At 41.6% G+C, this 18,708-nt stretch overlaps 1 protein-coding gene across 1 annotated transcript in view; it reads right to left on the reverse strand.

Annotated features, from left to right (window-relative positions):
• Positions 1-18,708, reverse strand: part of tmem104 (transmembrane protein 104) — a 46,355-nt gene that overhangs the window by 22,369 nt on the left and 5,278 nt on the right. The window contains exons 5-8 of the mRNA XM_018684645.2: positions 18,484-18,577; positions 17,463-17,546; positions 11,383-11,482; positions 9,473-9,569 (exon numbers count right to left, since the gene is read on the reverse strand). Of these exons, the coding sequence (XP_018540161.1) occupies positions 9,473-9,569; positions 11,383-11,482; positions 17,463-17,546; positions 18,484-18,577 (375 nt within the window). The remainder of the gene's footprint in view (positions 1-9,472; positions 9,570-11,382; positions 11,483-17,462; positions 17,547-18,483; positions 18,578-18,708) is intronic.

Below are 18,708 nucleotides of genomic sequence, written 5' to 3' on the forward strand. Positions count from 1 at the left end.
CAATTAAAATGGAACTGTCCAGCTCAGTAAACATTTTGCTATAGACAGAGCACAAAAATGCAAGCGACTATGATTTCTAACATCCAGCCTGGACAAATCCACAGATTAGCTCATGAAGCTCTTATCTGTCCTGACTCTCTCTTATTTGCAAAGAGCAGTTATGAAACATTCAAGTAGCAGCTTCTGTATGGAAGGAAACCACTGCCATAATAATATGAATTCACTTACTCTTCATGTTTACCCAGATTCAGAGTCTTTGTGTGTTACTGCACATGACTCCTCACCTGAGGATCTCCCATGCTACAGTATCTCTCTTCCCCAGGAAATCTCTTTTTCATGTAATGTTTCCATTTCTGGGACTGTGACTGGTAGAGGTCAAAACATTGTCCTCTATCAACACAAAGTGCTTCTCTGCCTTTTTTAAACTTGTGGACAGTGAAGACTGGACAATATCAGTCTGATGTGAACTGGCTCATCCACCCGTGCACATCTCTACACTACTAGCCTGTGAGCTTACATAGATAGTAATAAGAGCATCTGTTAAGACACATGATACACTGGCAGTGTGTTTCTGCCTCGAGTGTAAGTGAGTAAATGTAAGTTAGTCAGCCAGTGAGTGAGTCACAGATTCACTCACAGCTGGTTCATCTCTCTCTCATCACTCACTCACTCTTCTATAATGATACTGATGCACAGTCCTTGTTAAATAACATGATCACACCTGGACAATCCTTCAGATCTGCTTCACAACAGGATAAACAACACAAAGCAGCAAAATAAAAAACATAATCTGAATAAAATCTCGGGAAATACTAATATCTAGATGGCCAGATTGGAAAGATCCCACTGAAAAAAGTACAACTATGGACAAACTTTAATTTCATTTGCTGTTGGTGAAAGTGAAACACATCCAACATAGTAGCCTGCACTGTTAATTAGGTATGTGGCCCTGGAGACTGCCATGTCTCTACACGATTAAAGATAGCAGTGTAATGAGGGGAAGGCAGACAACTCAGACAAAAGCAGAGGTGGAGGAGGGATGAAGTGAGGGCAGAGATGCGAGGAGAATGCATCATCATGTTCCCTGAGACAAAGTGCAGAGCCAGTCAGTATATCTTATACTTTGAATAAATATAGATCACTAAATGACGCTGAGAATAAAACAAAGATTGTAAAAAAAAATAATGCAACCCAAGGACTTTGGATAATATCACCCACTGGGAGTCTGGGAAGATTAAGTGTGACATTCAACTTTAGACCATGGAGCCAATCTGAGGGAAAAAGTATGGAGCGGAGACACCTTTATTTCACTGCAGTGCTACTGAATCATAGTCTCATCACTGTCAGCCAAAGACTGTTCCAATATGCAAGCACAGTTAATGAGTTGGCTGGACTGTTTGTGGCAGAACTCATGTGTAAACGTTAATTACATACTGGTCATCTGCAGAGTGATTTAGCAGGTGATTAGGATGTTCCACTTCCATGATTTTAATAATAACAAAAGGTCTTTGTGCAGGGAGCTCTCACCTCACTGAAGCAAGGTCACATTTACCTGGGATCTTGTTTACAAACTCAGAATGGAAATTAAGCAAGGACAATTAAATAAAAACACACAGAAAAGTGGTTACACACTGCAACCCTTGTTACCCTCACCATCAAGGCCACTGATGTCATTTGGTTTGTTTGAGCTTGTGGCTTCTTGTAATAACATTTTTGAGATTTTTCTCAAATCTGTTCTTTTTGTTTTGGTTTGTTTTGGAGAAATATTGGATCATTCAACCTCTCTGAGCCTCAGACAGTTATTTAAATCAGGGTATGTGATAAGTTTAGAGGGAAAATATACACTGATGGTGGAACTGATAACAACTCACACATCTGAAATGTGACGAGGGGTCCCAACCACACTTTTTCAATTTACACAGCAAGGTGCCTCACACACAACCTCATTACTCCTCTGTATAATAATGTAATAATGTTACCTTCAAACCTTAAATCAACAGAAACCTGTTGCAGCTGTATTTAAAAACACTCCCTGTTGAAAGGACAGCAGTCACTTGTCAAGGTAAACACTGATGAGCGTCTACATGCTGAAGACTTCATGACTTTGAACAAGCTCCTGTTTCCGAGACATTTGCCTAATTAAAACCCATAATACGCAGTTCTGTTCCTCAAAAAAGAAACCATTACACACCTACCACGGTAAAAATAATGAGCAACAGCACACAGAGAAGATTTATGACAGGGCTGGGACATATCTGGGGAGGAAATGAGAAACGATAATTTGCCTGTGGTTTAATAGGACGATGGCTATTTCACGCCACCCATCATTCCGACTATTGTAAAAGGGAGACGGAGGAGGAGGAGGAAGAGGAGGGAGACGGCATTAACAGCACAGGACACTTTCCTCCCAAATTAAAGGATGATAGACCTTATGAAAAGATAAAAGAATAAATCAACAAAGAAAACGTTTTGTGAATGTGCAACACATCAAGGATATAATTGAAAAACCAAACGAGTGGATATTTTAGGGGCACAGTGGGTCAGTGGACAGCACTTAAGCAGCTGCTCCCTAAGGAGCGTCTACAGAGAACCCTGACCTAACTATCCAATCTATTTAGAAAGATACGGAGGTGGGCTGCCGCTCCAGTGGCAAACCGCAGCACAAAAGCCCACAAACATGCAGCCGGACACGTAATAGCCTCAAGGTTACACTGGGTCTCGGTGTGGACGAGTATTGTTAACCTGTCTGCATTTTAAACGCGTCCATTAACCGCTGTACATTTCATGGAAATCACGTTCATTTGCCTTCAGCAAGTGAGACCATTACAACACTCTGAAACGTCCTTGCACCAGACAACCAGCTTTACACTCCTCGCATTCAGCATGTAGATTTGTCCTCCCACCCCTCCACGCCCACCCCTCATTCCAAAAAAAAAAAAATCACAGTGGAAGGACCTTGTTAAAGCAGTAAAGGGACAACTGAAGTACATTTACTTTATCTTACCCTGTGAGGAGAGATGCACACAAACAGCTTGTATCACATGAGAAAACACTCACCAAACATATTTGACTGGTGGGAACAGAGTGGAACAAATGAGGGATAACAGATACTAAATATCTGTCTCTGAATAAAGTCTGTATTAAACCAGACCAAGATCTTTCCCTAAAGTTAAGCAAGTGCTGTGAGGATCAAAACAGAACCATAAAAAAGTTTAATGGTGCGTATGTGCAGTTGGTATCCTTATAGTGTATACACAACAAATTGGAGGGTACGTCTGCACAGAGCCTGGCGAACACATTTATATTATTCATATGCTTCTAGGTTATAAAAACAAGATTGTTAATTTATGTAAAAGAATACTACTATCAGCTGATACACACAGTTAATTGTTAGATAGGATAAACAGACACAAAAACTGCTTGGTCAGGGAAACACTGTGGTTTGGGTTAAGATTACTACTTTGTTAAGGCTGGGGGTCCTTCATCCTCCTCTGTTGGTGATCACACTATCACACAAGAGGAATTACTGAGTAAGAGTAATAACTACGGCTACCGGAGGGTTTTGTTGCTTGAATGTAAACGCGCAATTTTTGTGCATTTGCTGAAATCAATCATACACACACACACACACACACACACACACACACACACACACACACACACACACACACACACACTCATGATGCCCTTGGACATGATAATATCAGAGAAAACTTTAGTTGGGAAAGCGGTGTTAATGCATGAGTGTACAGTACATGTTATCTCGTATGAACAAGTCATCACAATGAATCATTCAGTTTATCAGGCTGTAACAAAATGGGCTGAATAACATGCAGTAATTCCTGCATGAACTCTGTCTCCTTGACGATTGCTCCCTCGTCATCAGTCACCGCCAGTCATTCCAGCACCAGCAGCATCGTGCGTCTCCTCCCCACGTCCTGATCCGCTGCTCTGATACAGCTTCCTGCTGCTGTGTGGAGTGGACTCCCCTCGTATGGATCGCAGCTCAGACACTTCTTCCTGCTGTGATAATCTCTATTAAACCATCTGTACCTTCATCGCCCCACAGCTCCAGCCCTGACTGAGAAAGTCACTGCCACTCGACTACAGTATATACGTCCTTAGTGCAAACATTAAATATGAGGGCTCAGCCATGTCCACGACGACAACTGAGGCTAACACTGCTTCCTAAGTACCTCCGTTAATCTGATACTGATATCTAAATAGTATGAGTGTTGTAAAATGTGAAACTTTAAGCTACTATGATTTTACCAGGGAAGATTAAAAAAGACAGAGTAACAGCCAGACCAGGTTTTAACTAAACTCTCAGGTTAGACAAACTTATTGGGAGAAGAAATACAAAGCCAAAGCTTCCAATTGTAAACATCCATCACAATTTACAGGCCCACCTCCTGCTGCAGCTTTGACTTTACTCTGACATTTTCCTGTGCAACAAGGAAATTAAATCAACAAATCAACAGGACAAAAACTAAAACCAGGCTGCTAAACTTCCTCCTTGCCTGTGTAAAGCTGCTGAAGTTTCACTTGAAGTAAACAGAGACCTTCTGTAATTGAAACATCACTTTTACTGAATAATACGCCTGTTTACCAGCCTCCAAAACAACCCTGGTAGGTACAAATGTGCCAAATCATTCACCAAACCTACTGCTAGGATTCTTATGATATACTCATATTACAACTAGGAAAGATGAGGTATCCTATCCTATCCTATAACATTGGTATACCTTTAAAAATTATTTTCTCTCCATTGTTTGTGCATCTGGGAAAAAAAACAGGCTTTCCTCTATTAGCTAAACAACTATGTGCAATACAATATATGTGCAGTTAGCAGTGCATAACAGGGTAAAACACTGCAGTAAAAAGATACCCTCCATAGGGAAAGGGCATCAAGGTCACTGAAATTCCTCTTGGAATAAATCTTTATTAGTCAGTTAATTAATCAATCAGCTCAGTATTGAGGGAAGTGACAGGGTGGGTCATTTCTACACTCTCAGGGGACGAGCAACAACTTTAACTACGCTTAAAATCAAACTTTATTTTAATGCATGAGACAGTGTGTGACTTAATAAGACTGTAACTGTAACTGAAACATCTGCATGAAGATAAGAAGTGAACAATGCAGTGTAAGCATGATCTGCTTTTGATCTCATATACTGCATTGATTTTCCATCACTTCCCACATACTGGGAGAACAATAAATCAGCCATTTAAATTGTACTGGCTGTCCAGCAGGGTGGAGTGTACCAACCACTGCTTGGCTAGCCACTGTGACAAAGCCCCCACAGTGAAATTCAAAAAGAAAACTTAGCAGGGGACAATCAAGGACAGAGAAGTTTAATTGAGGTCTCGGGAATCTCTGCTGGAGCTGAACAAAAACCCAGGAAGGCTCCACTGTTGCCCAGCCCCTTAATCTTTTCAATCAAAGCTGTGTAAAGGGCCAGGATCAACACTGAGGGCTCGGTTATGCAATGGCCTCCATCATCTCCCTTTCACACCCCCAAAGCCAACAAATATTGTAGATATTGGAAGGAAAGCCCTCAGCTGTCCACTCAGGCAGCGAACATGAGAATCAATCAGCAGCAGAGCAAATCACGGTCAATTGATCTTCTTAAGAGCTTTCAGAACCTCGGATGAAGAAAATGGCTGTTGTGTCATGTCCACAGCTGATAGTGCTGCTGTGTGATGTCAATACTGATTAAGTCAAAGATCTCACTGGATGAAATATCAAGTGGGCTGCTTCAGGCCTTATTATCATGAACTAATTAGTCTGTCTTTATAAAAGAGACGACGCCTACTATAATGAGAGTTTGATGTGAACTGTAATATCAACACTCGATGGTGGCTTGTGGCCTGAGCAAAGCTCAACATGGCAGAACTGGAGCACTTTGGCTGTGAAGATCACAGGCAGAATTTAGCTAATTTAACTTTGTGGGAAACCACACATTTATCCCAGTTTCCCCATATAGGCTGGGTGTCAGTGTCAAGACTGACACTCAGTTGATGTGACTGACACATGAGGAGGGAACGAGGCTTGAGGTGTGGAGCTAAAAAAGAAACTGTGATGCCTGAAAACACACTAAATTCAATCATGTCATCCATGTGTTAAACTGAGAAACAAGGGTCAGGCGACAGAGAGAGCAGCTCTCAGTCCAAGAAACTGGGAGCAACAAGTTGAATACAAAGACTGATGCCTTCCAAAACTCAAGAACGGACTAAACTAGGTTTACGGCTGAATGTTTTTCTCAGTTTGCCTCATTGCCGTAGAGCTGCTGGGTAAAGGTCTACTCATATGTACAGGGACAGCTGTTCTCAAACCTAAAAATAACTCACAATCTGTTGTCCACTGCAAACAAAGCCCCCCCAAACACTGCAGAGCAACCGTCTGGAGGAAACCTGCCATAACTGTTGGGAGAGACTCACGTAAAATATAAGGACGAAACATCCACACAGAAGAGAAAACAGGAAGCTCTGATAGAATGACGTTTGATGCTGAGTGTGCAACATTTCTTCTAGACTGGTAAGCAAACAGCTGCTAATGCTAATGTTGGCTATGTAGTAAATGTAAAAACGTACAAATAGCTACTTTAAGTATGTCGCTTTTGGTTGTTTTATATCACTATAAAGTGAAAATCTTGATAATGAATTTAGTTACTAGATGTGATCACTGAGACTTTTTTGTGGTGATTCTCAAAACCTGGGCCTGAGACACACACAGTTACTCAAAACCATCCACAGGTTGTAATATTAAGATCAAGTCCAGCCGTAGGAAAGGAGTGAGTAAAACACTACAACACAACATCTCCCTCCATCCAAACCACTCTGACATCAGCCTCCTCTCTCTGCTCTATGCCTCTCTTCTCCTCTCCCGGCACCAATCACCCACACAGGGATTAAAGCTCTTTAGAGAAACACCATAATCAGGCTGCTCTTTAATCTCTCAACATTTTCTAAACTCTAAAAATGTTATGGCAGCAGTAATGTCTCTAGCATCACTCCCAGTGATTCCCATGGACACAACCAAGCAGCTCGATTTTCACTGCACGCCCCAAATATAACACTGCTACAAGTACCCACTGGTGTATATCAATTCAGTACAGTACAAAATAGTTCAAATAAAAAAGGAATTAAGAGAGTTGCAATATTATCCATTTCCATAATTTGCTTAATTTCCATATTTTGTAAACATCTATACTCAAATTGGCACGGTGCCATAAAACTCTAAGTCTCAGAGATGATTGTTAACTATCTAGTTCTTTACTGTTGGATTGGTGTCTGTAGGGAGTCAATGTTACTGAATATTTATCTTCTAATAACTCATAAATCACCCTGTGAGATGGATCAGGAGACTTAAGATGAAACAGGACAAACCTCACTCCAAAAAGTGTGAAAAGTATAAAAGGTATAGAGGACAGAGTCTGGGGTTTCAAAGTAGAAATCTCAAACACACATCTTTCCAAAAAACACAGTAAAGGTCATCACAAAGTCTATTTTCCTGCTGGCAATTTTGAGCATGACTTCCCCGAATGACCTTCTGAAACTCTGCACTTCAGGAAGACCTGAGCGAAAATGGTCCGTTACAGAAATGGACAACACTGAGGAGGAAGGACACCTTGTCCTTGCAGCTCAGCGCTCAATGTAACCCAGAGAATACAAAGGAGCTCAGGTGGATCCGGGTTGGGCCAGGCTTTGATAGCTCTTTCCACAGGGTAAAGCACAGCTGATGAGAAATAGTCAATTATTTAGACTCATCATTCAGAGTCTGGGCAGTGTCTTTAGGCCGGAGCCTCTGACCCTGTGAAGGTGCACACACACACACACACACACACACAGAGTGGAGTCAAGAGATAGTCCAGCCACTGTACGATACACTAACAGGAGCGTCTGAATGTTTGATCACACCTCAGTGATTTCTGATTTATTAAAACAAAGGTCAACCAGGACAAACAAGAAAGATTTTCTGGGTAAAAATATAAAAGGACACCATGAACAACAAATAATGTCTATGAGAGATGGAGCATTTAAATTAGAAGATAATGCGCATGGACACTATTTAAATTTCACTGTGGATACAAACAAAATCTAATGTAAAATGTCACAACAAGGACTGACATATAGATGTGCAAGTTAACTTCAGATAAAGAAGATAAAGATTAAGAAAAAATGAGAAAATGGAAAACAGACTTGAACTAACTTCATCGCTGTTTACTATGAATCAGTTCCTACACTGGACTGTTTCTCCATTTTTTATAAAAACAAGGTAAAAAATGTTGAACAATGTAAGCACAGCTTGCTGTCACAGGGGATTTCTCCTCTCTGAAAGGTATTATACAGTGATGAAGCTGCTGGACGGTGTGTGAGAACGTACTTTTGACCCTGCTTTTGAAAAAGGTGTTGTGGGCCAAGTCTCTGCTGCATTTCTGTCAGATTCAGCTCCGACAACGTTTTCTGTCCTCTGAGTCCCTTCTTCGCTCAAACCTCCCCTGATACGCTACCTCTGCAGCCCACAGGAAGTGTCCTTGAAGTCTTAAGCGAGCCAAACTCTGTGATTTCCACTCAAGCTTTAACTTTGCACAGCGACAGTGATAGATGTGCTGATCTCCTCCTGTATAATTTCTCAGCCTCCCTTCTCTCTGCGCTCTCTCCTCCCCATCCTTGCTTATGTTTTAACAGAATGAGACGACCTCAAATAATTTGCCAATAAATGAACTTTTCCCTCCTTTATCTCCTTTGGGATAAGCCTCTTAATGTAAACTGAAATAATACTGATTTGTAATCTCCGGTCAATTTGTTTACACTTGCAGTTTTGCAGACTAATTTCCCAGTTTCATCATGACCGCTTAGGGAAATAGATATGTAACAGTGAGGAACATTTACCAGACACTGACAAACAGGGATGCACTGATCTGACCTTTTTCCAATTACATTGATACTCAGGGAATTGGCCACAAGCGCTGCTACCAATACCCGTATGTTTTTTTTCCAAAGTTAAAATCTGACACTGATTAGGACCATTTTTTTCTGGGTTGAGTAAGGTGCAGCTGTAAGTACATATTTATTCTGAACTGCAATTGGAGGTGTCAGATTTAACTCTAGTCTTTTCTGAGCCACTCTCCTTTACCAGGATTAAGGTAAAGGACCATGTGAACCAAGTGTAGAAACTGTATTCCAGTAGATCTGGAATATTTGGTAATGTCAGCGAGCCACAAATGTTGCTGTCGGCACATCCAGTTTTAGTCCAGGCTCTTGAATGAATTAGTTGGAGTTTGAAGGACTTGGTTCAGAGCAGATGTGTCTGTTCACAGTTCTGACATTTAATTCTCACCTTTGACCAGTTGCTTGAACTAGAAAAGAGGAGGCAACTAACAGGTCTTGTGTGTCTTGCAGACAACAAGGCAAGAAACAGGGAAGTAAAGAGAAGCGAGTGCTGCTGAGGAAAAGAATGAGCACTTACCAGAAACACCCTGTACGCATCTTTCCTTGTGACAGAGCCCCAGCACGGGTCTGTATCATTGTACTTGACACTTCCAGCGCTGCAGGAGTGGTTTCCACTGCACAGGAACATAAACACAAACAGAGTGTTACGTTTGACCTGAGCCTTGTGAGATGTTGTCATCTGAAACTGATGCACACACCAGATCATCCCCACTGCTCTTTCAGATCTATAGTTTGAACTCTCATTACAGCTTGTCATGTAAAATTTCTGGGTTCTCATATAATCAAAGACACTATCAGATAATTCAGCCGAAGGAAAAGCTGATGTCTGCAGCAGAGGTTTTGAAAGCTTAAAGGGTATCACTTAGAAGCAATCATAAACCCTAGCATTGCTGCGTGACAGAGCGAGCTTTGGTAAAATCATCTGCTTCTGCCCATGCTACTCAGAAGTCTGCAGTTTGTGCCTTCAGGCAAAGAAAACTGCTTTTGAAGTCTCAGTTACATCTCACATTTATTCTTGCTGGAAGGTTAGCAAGGTTTGGACCACAGAGGAGGAGAATTTAATACGATCAGACAGCATCAGTGTGCCGTGCCTCAGGACAGGATGAGGTAGGGCGGCTTTGTTACAACAACAATTAGAAGAAGAGTACAGAGTTTATACTGTGACGTTTTCAAAGCAACACAATGTAACTTTGCAGAGCAGCAGCGCCCTCTGCAGCCAGTGGTAATTACTTCTGCTGGACTCAAAGTCTGAGCAGTTAAGCTGTTTTGTTCACAGAAAACAAAGTCTATCAATCGCTAGACCGGAGTTCCAACTGTGTAATCCCACTCACTGAACTGAAACACGGCTGAATAGTTTATAAACCCCATGATCCCCTGCTTCTAGAGTCAAAAGTGCTGTCAGTGCTGTGTTGGAGGGACGGAGTGGGAATGACAGAGGCTCCATTCTCCCTGTTACAAATCAGCGTACCATCAAAATGATTGTGAAGCTGTCGATGGGAATTCAGATTAGAGCTGTCACCATATCAGACAGATTATCATGGCCCAAAGAATTCCTGCATCTGATGTTTTAGCGTCAATGATTTAGATGATTAGCACTGCAGTTTGAGTAGAGGTGATTGTTTATCACCTGCGATTATATCAGTATTTTAATATCTTTAATTGACTGAGAGCAAAAATGAAAAAATATAAATAGTAATGAGAAAAACTATGTAGTTGTATCCAATCACAGCACAGATGATCAACGAGAGCAGTTTATTTCTGCGTGATAAAAATCTAGCAAAACGACCTGAAAGTAAAGTGTTCTCAAACTCACCCAGCTTACTGTAGTTTATTCTAACAGACTCTAAATACTGCTGTCAACCAGAGTAAATAAGATAGTGAAGAAATTATCAGTTTAACCAAAGGTCAGAGAAAGTATAACATTTTCTCTAAAACTTCAAGTGTTAGGAAATGCCAGAAACTATCAAATACATCCCTGTCAGAAACTTTAACTGTCACCCTGCTGAAATCATCTCACTAAAACAACACTGAAAGGGGAAATGGCTATTTCTGTGGTCCAGACTCTGAAGGGCAGAGTCTGGAACTATATGAAATACCTTATTCTCACACAGTCTGGCCAACAGACTTGCAATAAAAACCTGTCTGGAAGCAAGTCAACTCGACTCCGACGCCAGGAGCACCAAAGGCCTCTGTCAGCAAAGCTTTATTGTCTCAATCTTGAGTTCAGAAGGTGAAAATAGGACCAAAGTGTGGGGGCAGAGGAGTCAATGAGATGAAGAAAGATGTGCTTTGTCTTGCCAAAAAAGGAGAGTAGCAAATGTTCCGAATGTTCTTCAAGGAGAACATCTGTAATATCTTTCTATATCTAAGTTTTATTTCACAATAAAAGAGAGAATGGGTGTGATAAAGTGAGTATATTGGTCTTACCAGGCAACTTCCATTAGTGATATAGGCACAGCTGCTGCGTAGATGGCCAGGTCCCCGTACAGGTAGACTATGATGCAGATGTAGAACATATTGACACCAACTGAAAGACAAAAAATGAAAAGGGAAGCGTGCCAAGTTTGTCTTTGTGAATAAAATCAACAGATTCGTACAGTAACATGAGGTCAAAAGGTGACAAGCAAACACATTTTTCATCTTTGTCAGCCGTCCAAACACTTCACGGTGAAATACGATTGATGGACCATGTGCATTAGACTTTACCACTATGGTGCCATCTCCATTAAAATGCACTCTCATCCACACCTCCATACATTACATCCCTCCATCCTTTTTCTGGGACAGCAGCCTGTACAGCGGAGGCACATCTTATTGCTCCAATGAAAAATATTAATAGCATTAATTAAAAAAACTAATCACTCCATGAAGGAAATTTCTCCTCGTCAGCCTTTGCTCTCCACAGCGACCAAAGCTCTTAACCATCTGCCCCCCCATCTCTTCATCCACACAGCCGACCGGCAGGACCGGCCCAGCTGCCTTTGCCAAGCCAAGATCGAAAGCTTTCAGCGGCAGACAGATCATCACAGTGCACCACACATCCATCATGCTCTTGAATTCTCAGAAGGGGGTTCAACCGTCCAACTGGACCCCTCAGCTAATTCATTACTGCCAAGGAAATTAGAGCATAGAGTCCATTAAAAAGAAATAAAAAGTGACAGATTTACAGCTTTACAGGCTATGCTGATTCTTTTATGAATTAAGGGCTGCGGGTGCCTATCAAACAGTAGAAAACATACAGAACTGGCAGCCTGATAAACAACCACTCATCTAGCTGTAAAAAAGCTGTTAATAGTGAGACCAGTACTGCAAGTTTACTTTAATTGAGCTAAAACAGATTATATTCTGGCCACATTTTAGCTTTCAAAATATGAGAAAACAGGTGTGTATTGTTGCATGTGGCCAGTAACAGTGGGTTTGTCTCGAATGGCATCCTAAAGTGTGTTGAGTGTGATATAAAATGTTACAGGACACTTCTTGAAAGTGGGGGAATATGTGTTTTATTTAATTTTAAAGCAACTTCAAACTAATCAATACAAGCATTAACCAACATTGAAGGGGGTAATCAATAGAGATCATTGTACTGGTTTTAGAATTTTGTTTTACGTTATGCTTCAGCCTTGGTTCATTTGAATTTAATCAATATTTAGAAAATGAATGTCTCTCTGTTGCCATTAAGATGCAGAGGATGTGAAAAGTATGACATGACAAGTTTTCAAGTTTTATAAACTCAGAACTTAAGAACGTTTTGATCATAATCATCAAAATCTCATTTATTTGTGTGGTTGACCAAAATGTTCCCACAGCACTGACTTGACTGTGCTCAGGGGGGTCTGCAATCTCAGGGTTAACGTTCATCTTGAGCTAATTAAACTAGCCTGACTTTTACTGCAGATATCATCACTCAACCATGATTGGACCAAAATAGTCACATGACACACACAGTTAGAAGACAAAAAAATACCAATATTTTATTGTTTAACCTACATTTCAACATTTTTCCAAACAGACGGGCGGATGTTTTAAGGTTGAGAAAAAGAGTCTTATTTCTCACATCATCGGCTGAAGAAACAAATCCCTCTCTATGTTGCGTTTTAAGTCTCCTATGACACAACATGGACGAGGCATATTAGTGTCTCAGTGGCAGATAGGAGAAACAGGACGTTCCATCCTCTGCTGCCGCTGTCAGTAAGCGATAGCTGGGCGAGAGCTCTGCATGACCACAGGGATGCAGGCCTTCACGGCACTGTAACTAATATTTCCCAATTACCCAGAGCCACGGGCAGGAAATGCTGCAAAATGGGTCTTCACATAGGAGCCTGGTCTTTCATGTAGCTGTGAAACGCAGCACTATCCATCAACACACTCCTTCTGACTGACAGCAGACCTGACAACCTCTCTGTGAGGAGCTACAGGAAAAAACTGTAAGGCCACTATTTAGGTAAGTGCACAATAGGGAAAGGCAGTTTTATTTCTTTGTAAAGCCTCAACAGCACTGATATACTGCTGCACTTTAATTTAATTCTGTACATTACATAATAGGAATGAGTTATTTTAAGTATTCTGACCTGTCCTGTAAAGTGAAACTCTCTCGTTTGGTCAGAAACGACTCATTAGAGCTGTCCCATCTAAAGCCTCTGAAATAAAGCAGAGCAAAATGAATTTTAACTTTGATTTTCACCTCATTAACATCCCTTCTCCTTATATTCAAATTCTGACATCCACAAATCAAATCTAAATTGAGCCAGCCCTGAAGGCAACAACACCATTAACAATATGTCTCTAAAGATAAGTAAATAGGACAGTGCAGAGTTAGAGCTGGCTAATATAGGTCTACGTTATCGACACTCAGCTTCTGTGTGATGCAGGAACCACTGGACTGAATCTCATTATCACTAAAATCACTTTTGCACATCTAAGGATTGGAGGCAGGGGAATAAACCCAAGAATCCTTGGAAAGATTCAGATCTTAGTTAGCATGTTAACTTCAGTAGGAGAAGTAGAAGAAATAGAAGCAGAAGCTAACAGTGGTGCTGTTTTTCAATCCTGGGTACAGCTCTCTGAAAGTAAAGGAAAGAAGCTTGATGCTGAACTCACAACATTTCTTTAGATTGATGAGTAAACAGCTGTTAATGCTAATGTTACGTGATATGTTCAGACCATGACACTTTATGTGATAATACACTTTAAACATGTATCATGTTCGATTACCACTGACATGTTTGGCATTTCTGCTATTGCAGCCTCCTTATCGAGTGACATTTGTGCTGATAACGATGCACACAGAAGCTAAAATCACCTGTTAATAGCAGCTTTGTATCAGTCTGAGGCAGGGAGTAGTAAATAGGAGATACAACAGGGCAATTACACTGTGACAGACAATGTTGAAAACTTTGAGCCACTTGTGTTTTGTATTGCTTATTCAAGCCCAGAGGGATTGGTTGCTTTGGGCTTCGAGCCAGAAATGAGCTTCTGTTCTGAGCAAGTAACACAAAATGTGAGCTCTTCCTACTACCAGTACTTTCTGCTCTACAGCTGCATACAGTGTGTACTACTGCTTCGATCCATCAGGAAGTAGAGGTACAGAGGTCTGAAAGGACTGAATATATTCTAAGTTACAACATAACAGGCTGCACTTGACTCCATTTTGAGAAACAAATGAAACAAACATCCTCCCGTGGACTAAAGCTGTAATATCGATCTGTTGAGTTGATCACAGTTAGCCATTATGACATACTCCCTGAAATTAAAGTGCATCTTTTATGAAGCTGACACTGAAAACCACTGTAGCAGTAGCTTATGGAAAATGATTGGGCTGCAAGCTGAAGCAAACATGTCCATTTATCTTCCCAGTGGCTCAGGCGCTCCTGGTTTCATTTTGCCAGCGCTCACAATGCACAAGTATGACATTTAAGTAAAAGTCACTGAAGTATTAAAAATGGATGTGCCCATGTTTGGTTCTCATTAAAGAAACGAGCCGGGGTTACAGCGGAGTAAATTAGTATTCGCCGCCATGGTCCCCTGTATGTCAGGGGAAGGACGGCTCACGTTGAAGAAACAATCCTGCTGTTTGCACAGCCGCCATGTTACCCACCGCATCACATCACAGAGGTAAGAAAAGCTGAGAGAAGATGCTGATGCAAGGACAGCGCTCCGTTAGTCTCTCTCTCTTTGTGACTTTAGCCAAAGTCGTCTTCTAATCAACTTTCAAATCATCAATGTGAAGGTTATAGTAACACCTTTCCACAGTGGTGCAAGTAAACCAGCCCCCGCATCAACATTCCTGTCAGTGGCTGCAGGTCAGGCTGATACGATAGCCATGGCCTTATTCCAAGCCTGCCTTACCGCTGCTGCCGCTACCATGTCAATATCAGCCCAGGAGGAAGTCAAATGCCCTCTAAGAGTGCCTCCTCCACAGCAGGAGAGATACCTTTAATTGCCTGCAAAGGTGCAGGACAGAGAGACAGTGTGCAATCACGCCTACATTTTATTATCTGTGAAGAGTGGGGAGGTGGTGTTAAAACCCTTTTAATGGTCTGAGTACAGAGAGACTTGTTTGTACTCTTTCTTGTTATTTAGCTCCCTAAATGTACAAAGAATGAGCTGAATGCAGAGGTCGGTCCAGACTGCAGTTTGCCCACAGCTGATTTTGTTTTGCTCTGCTTTCTAAGAAACAGGAACTACTTGTTATCAAATGTCAACATCTGTCTCCTCTCACACCCATAATCCCCTGCAATTTAAAGTTGTTGTTCTGGAGATGGTTTGGATTCAGGTCAAACAAACTGCACAGCCATTCCCTTAGAAGATGACAGAGATTTACATTTTCAGGCATTTTAGTGACGTTTTAGTTAAATAAACACCTCCTAATGACCTGACTGTTTGAGCTAAGGTTTAGTAGATTATTTAAAAGCCTGAATACACACTGACCAACACACAGCACCAGAATAAATAATGGCTCAGCTGATTGACTTCAAACTTTGTGGGCTGTATCTATCTGCTGAGGACCAAGGAAGTGCAGCCTCAAACACTGCTTTTCTACATTTTACCTGACGCGAGGTAAAAGAACTCGAGTATGAGACCAGTGCAGCACCTGGACAATTTATAGCACCCACATGCCAAGGTTTTAAGAAAAGTGGAGGTCAACTGCAACAGCACTTTCTTCACCATCACCCAGACACTATGGCACAATCAGTCCCTACACATCTCGAACAGGCACTGCACTTCTGCTTCTTTTGCTCTTTAAATGTAAAAAACTTGTTTATATGTTGAAAAGGTTGAAAAGCTGTATCATGTTGGCACTGGGATGAAGCTCAGGTGTCATATCAACACTAGTACTGACAATTTTCAAATTATACCTGACCCCTCCTGTCACATTTCATTATCTGTGCACAAAAAGGAGCTCACACACAGGAATGAAAACTCTGGACAGCAGGTAGGAACTGAGCAGGTCGGTGCTGTTGGAACAGACAAAAGAGCTGCGGTTCCCCTCTTCCTATGCCTATCTAATTCATTTCTGATTAGAGTCACTGGGCTTCTCTCCCACAGCATGGAGAGAGTGAGAAGAGGAGAGAAAACTCATTTCCTTATTACCAATCGATACCTCCACGTGCCTCACCTGCACGCAGTCTGTTTCATGGTGGGAAAGGTCATCAAGCAAAGATTTTTTTTTAGTCACTTCACCTTTAACAGGCAGGACAGCAGAGTGAGTGACAGGAGGCTGAGTGGATGGGAGCACACTGCAGCTTTAACAGCATGAGCTGCACGACGGCATGCACGAGTGCGTTCACACGTGTGGGTGTGAACATGAGCCAAGCGGACGTGTGTTATACTGAGTGTGTGCATGTGTGCCGAGTGCTCCACCTAGTGTTGAAATGCTGCAGGACAGAGCACGTCAGCTCAGATGATGTTGTCAGAGCTTTGACCTTTCGTTGTTCCTTTATTCCTGCGACAACAGGGACGCTGCAGACTGTTGAGTCACTCACATCTGGTTAGGAAGAGCCGGACGGAGTAATGCAAGCAGACAAGGGGAGGAGGGGGGAGGTGAGGAGAAAAGGGAGCTGCATGCGGACGCAGCCAGGACAATGTACTGATATGAATGAGGAATGTAAAGCCGCAAGCTTTGTTCTGTTTCTTCTTCAAGGTGATTTTGCTTTCAGGACGCTGTCACACGTTAGCAGAGGGTTCATTAGCTCCCGTCTTTGCCACAAGTACAGGTTGTACCTCCTCCCACACACATGCACAGTGAGGAGATTAACAGCGTTGATGGGGTCTCAAACAGGTAATTACAACCAAAGGCAATTAATCCATATATAATTACATCCAATTAAACAGCTAGCAGCCTTCCTTTGTGAATGTGAGGAATGGATGTAAAAGGTGTAAAAAATCTATTTATCCCACACAACCTTCACTACTCCTCCATAAATGTTACACGTGGCTAATGACACCGGTGTCTGCAGTTAATTGAAACAGGCAGTGAGAGTAGAGGCTTGGGGCCAGAGGAATATTACCTTTGTTGAAGAACATGGAGGCCATTTGACCCATCTCAACCCGCTCCACGATGTCGAAATGATCGACGTGACCTCCTGATCTCTCTGTGAAAACATTAAAACATCATCAGCTGTAAATACCACTCACAGTGGAGCTAGTTAAATGTCAAAGAGCAGTCTGATGATTTAAAAAAAAAAACCTGGTTCATGAGCTACGTTAGGAGTTTACTGAAGGAGCACACTAAGTATTGTCACTGTGCAGATTCCTAAAGTCTCTAAAATATCAGAAAATTGTGAAAAAATGCTGATTACAAATATTCAGACTCCAAGGTGACAACTTTTACAGCTCAATTTGTCCAACCAACAGCCCAAAACTCAAAGACATTCAATGTATAAATACATCCAACTGAGAAAAGCAGCAGATCCTCACATTGGTGAAGCTGAAACTTAACGAATGACTTAAAAGACTGATCATCAAAACCCTTAATGATTTCATTTTCTGTCGATCAACCAAGAGATGGAGTGATTAACTGTTTCAGCGCTAGTGACGACGAAGCCAAAAAAACAGTCAAATAACAAAAGATTAATTCAATTCATTAATTCAATCATTTTCCAAGAAAATGCCACTAAACATTTGATGGTTCTAGGATCTCAGAAATGTGATTTTACTGCTTCTACTTGTCTTAAAATAAATGGAATATCTTTGGACTGTTGGTAAGATAAGAGAGCGGACTGATAGGTTGGTGTCCTAAGGTAGAAGGAGATGAGTTGACCAGTTTCATGCATGTGCAGTTCAGCTTTTTGAGTGACTGTGCAGAAAGTTAACTGAAAATTGCAAGTCAGGACTGTCCACGATGGCCGTGACCTCATCATTAATGTGAGCTCCTCCTCCATCTTGGGGAAGAAGTAGTGGACTAAGGGGCCAGATCAGGTGTAACAGGGTGGGTGTTGGATGAGTTCAATTTAACTTAATTTAATTGAAAGCATTATCCTTGTGTCTTATATGTACTACAAAACACTTTGTTGTACTCATGATACTCACGAACAGACAAGATGGGCTTCGTCTCCGGCTCAGATCGGCCTCGGCCCATGACGTCATCATCTGAATACTCAGAGGTGGAGTCGCTGTCATCGATCTGAAGAGGAGGAGGAGGATGTGAGTGTGTGAGGCTCTGTTTTAGCTTTTTCCCTAATTTCTCAGCATAAACAACAGTCAGTTTACAAGCTATTAACACAGTGTTTATTTGCTCTGTATGTGACACAGGGG

The sequence above is a fragment of the Lates calcarifer genome, linkage group LG11 (assembly GCF_001640805.2).
Source record: "Lates calcarifer isolate ASB-BC8 linkage group LG11, TLL_Latcal_v3, whole genome shotgun sequence".
Taxonomy (NCBI): Eukaryota; Metazoa; Chordata; class Actinopteri; family Centropomidae; genus Lates; species Lates calcarifer.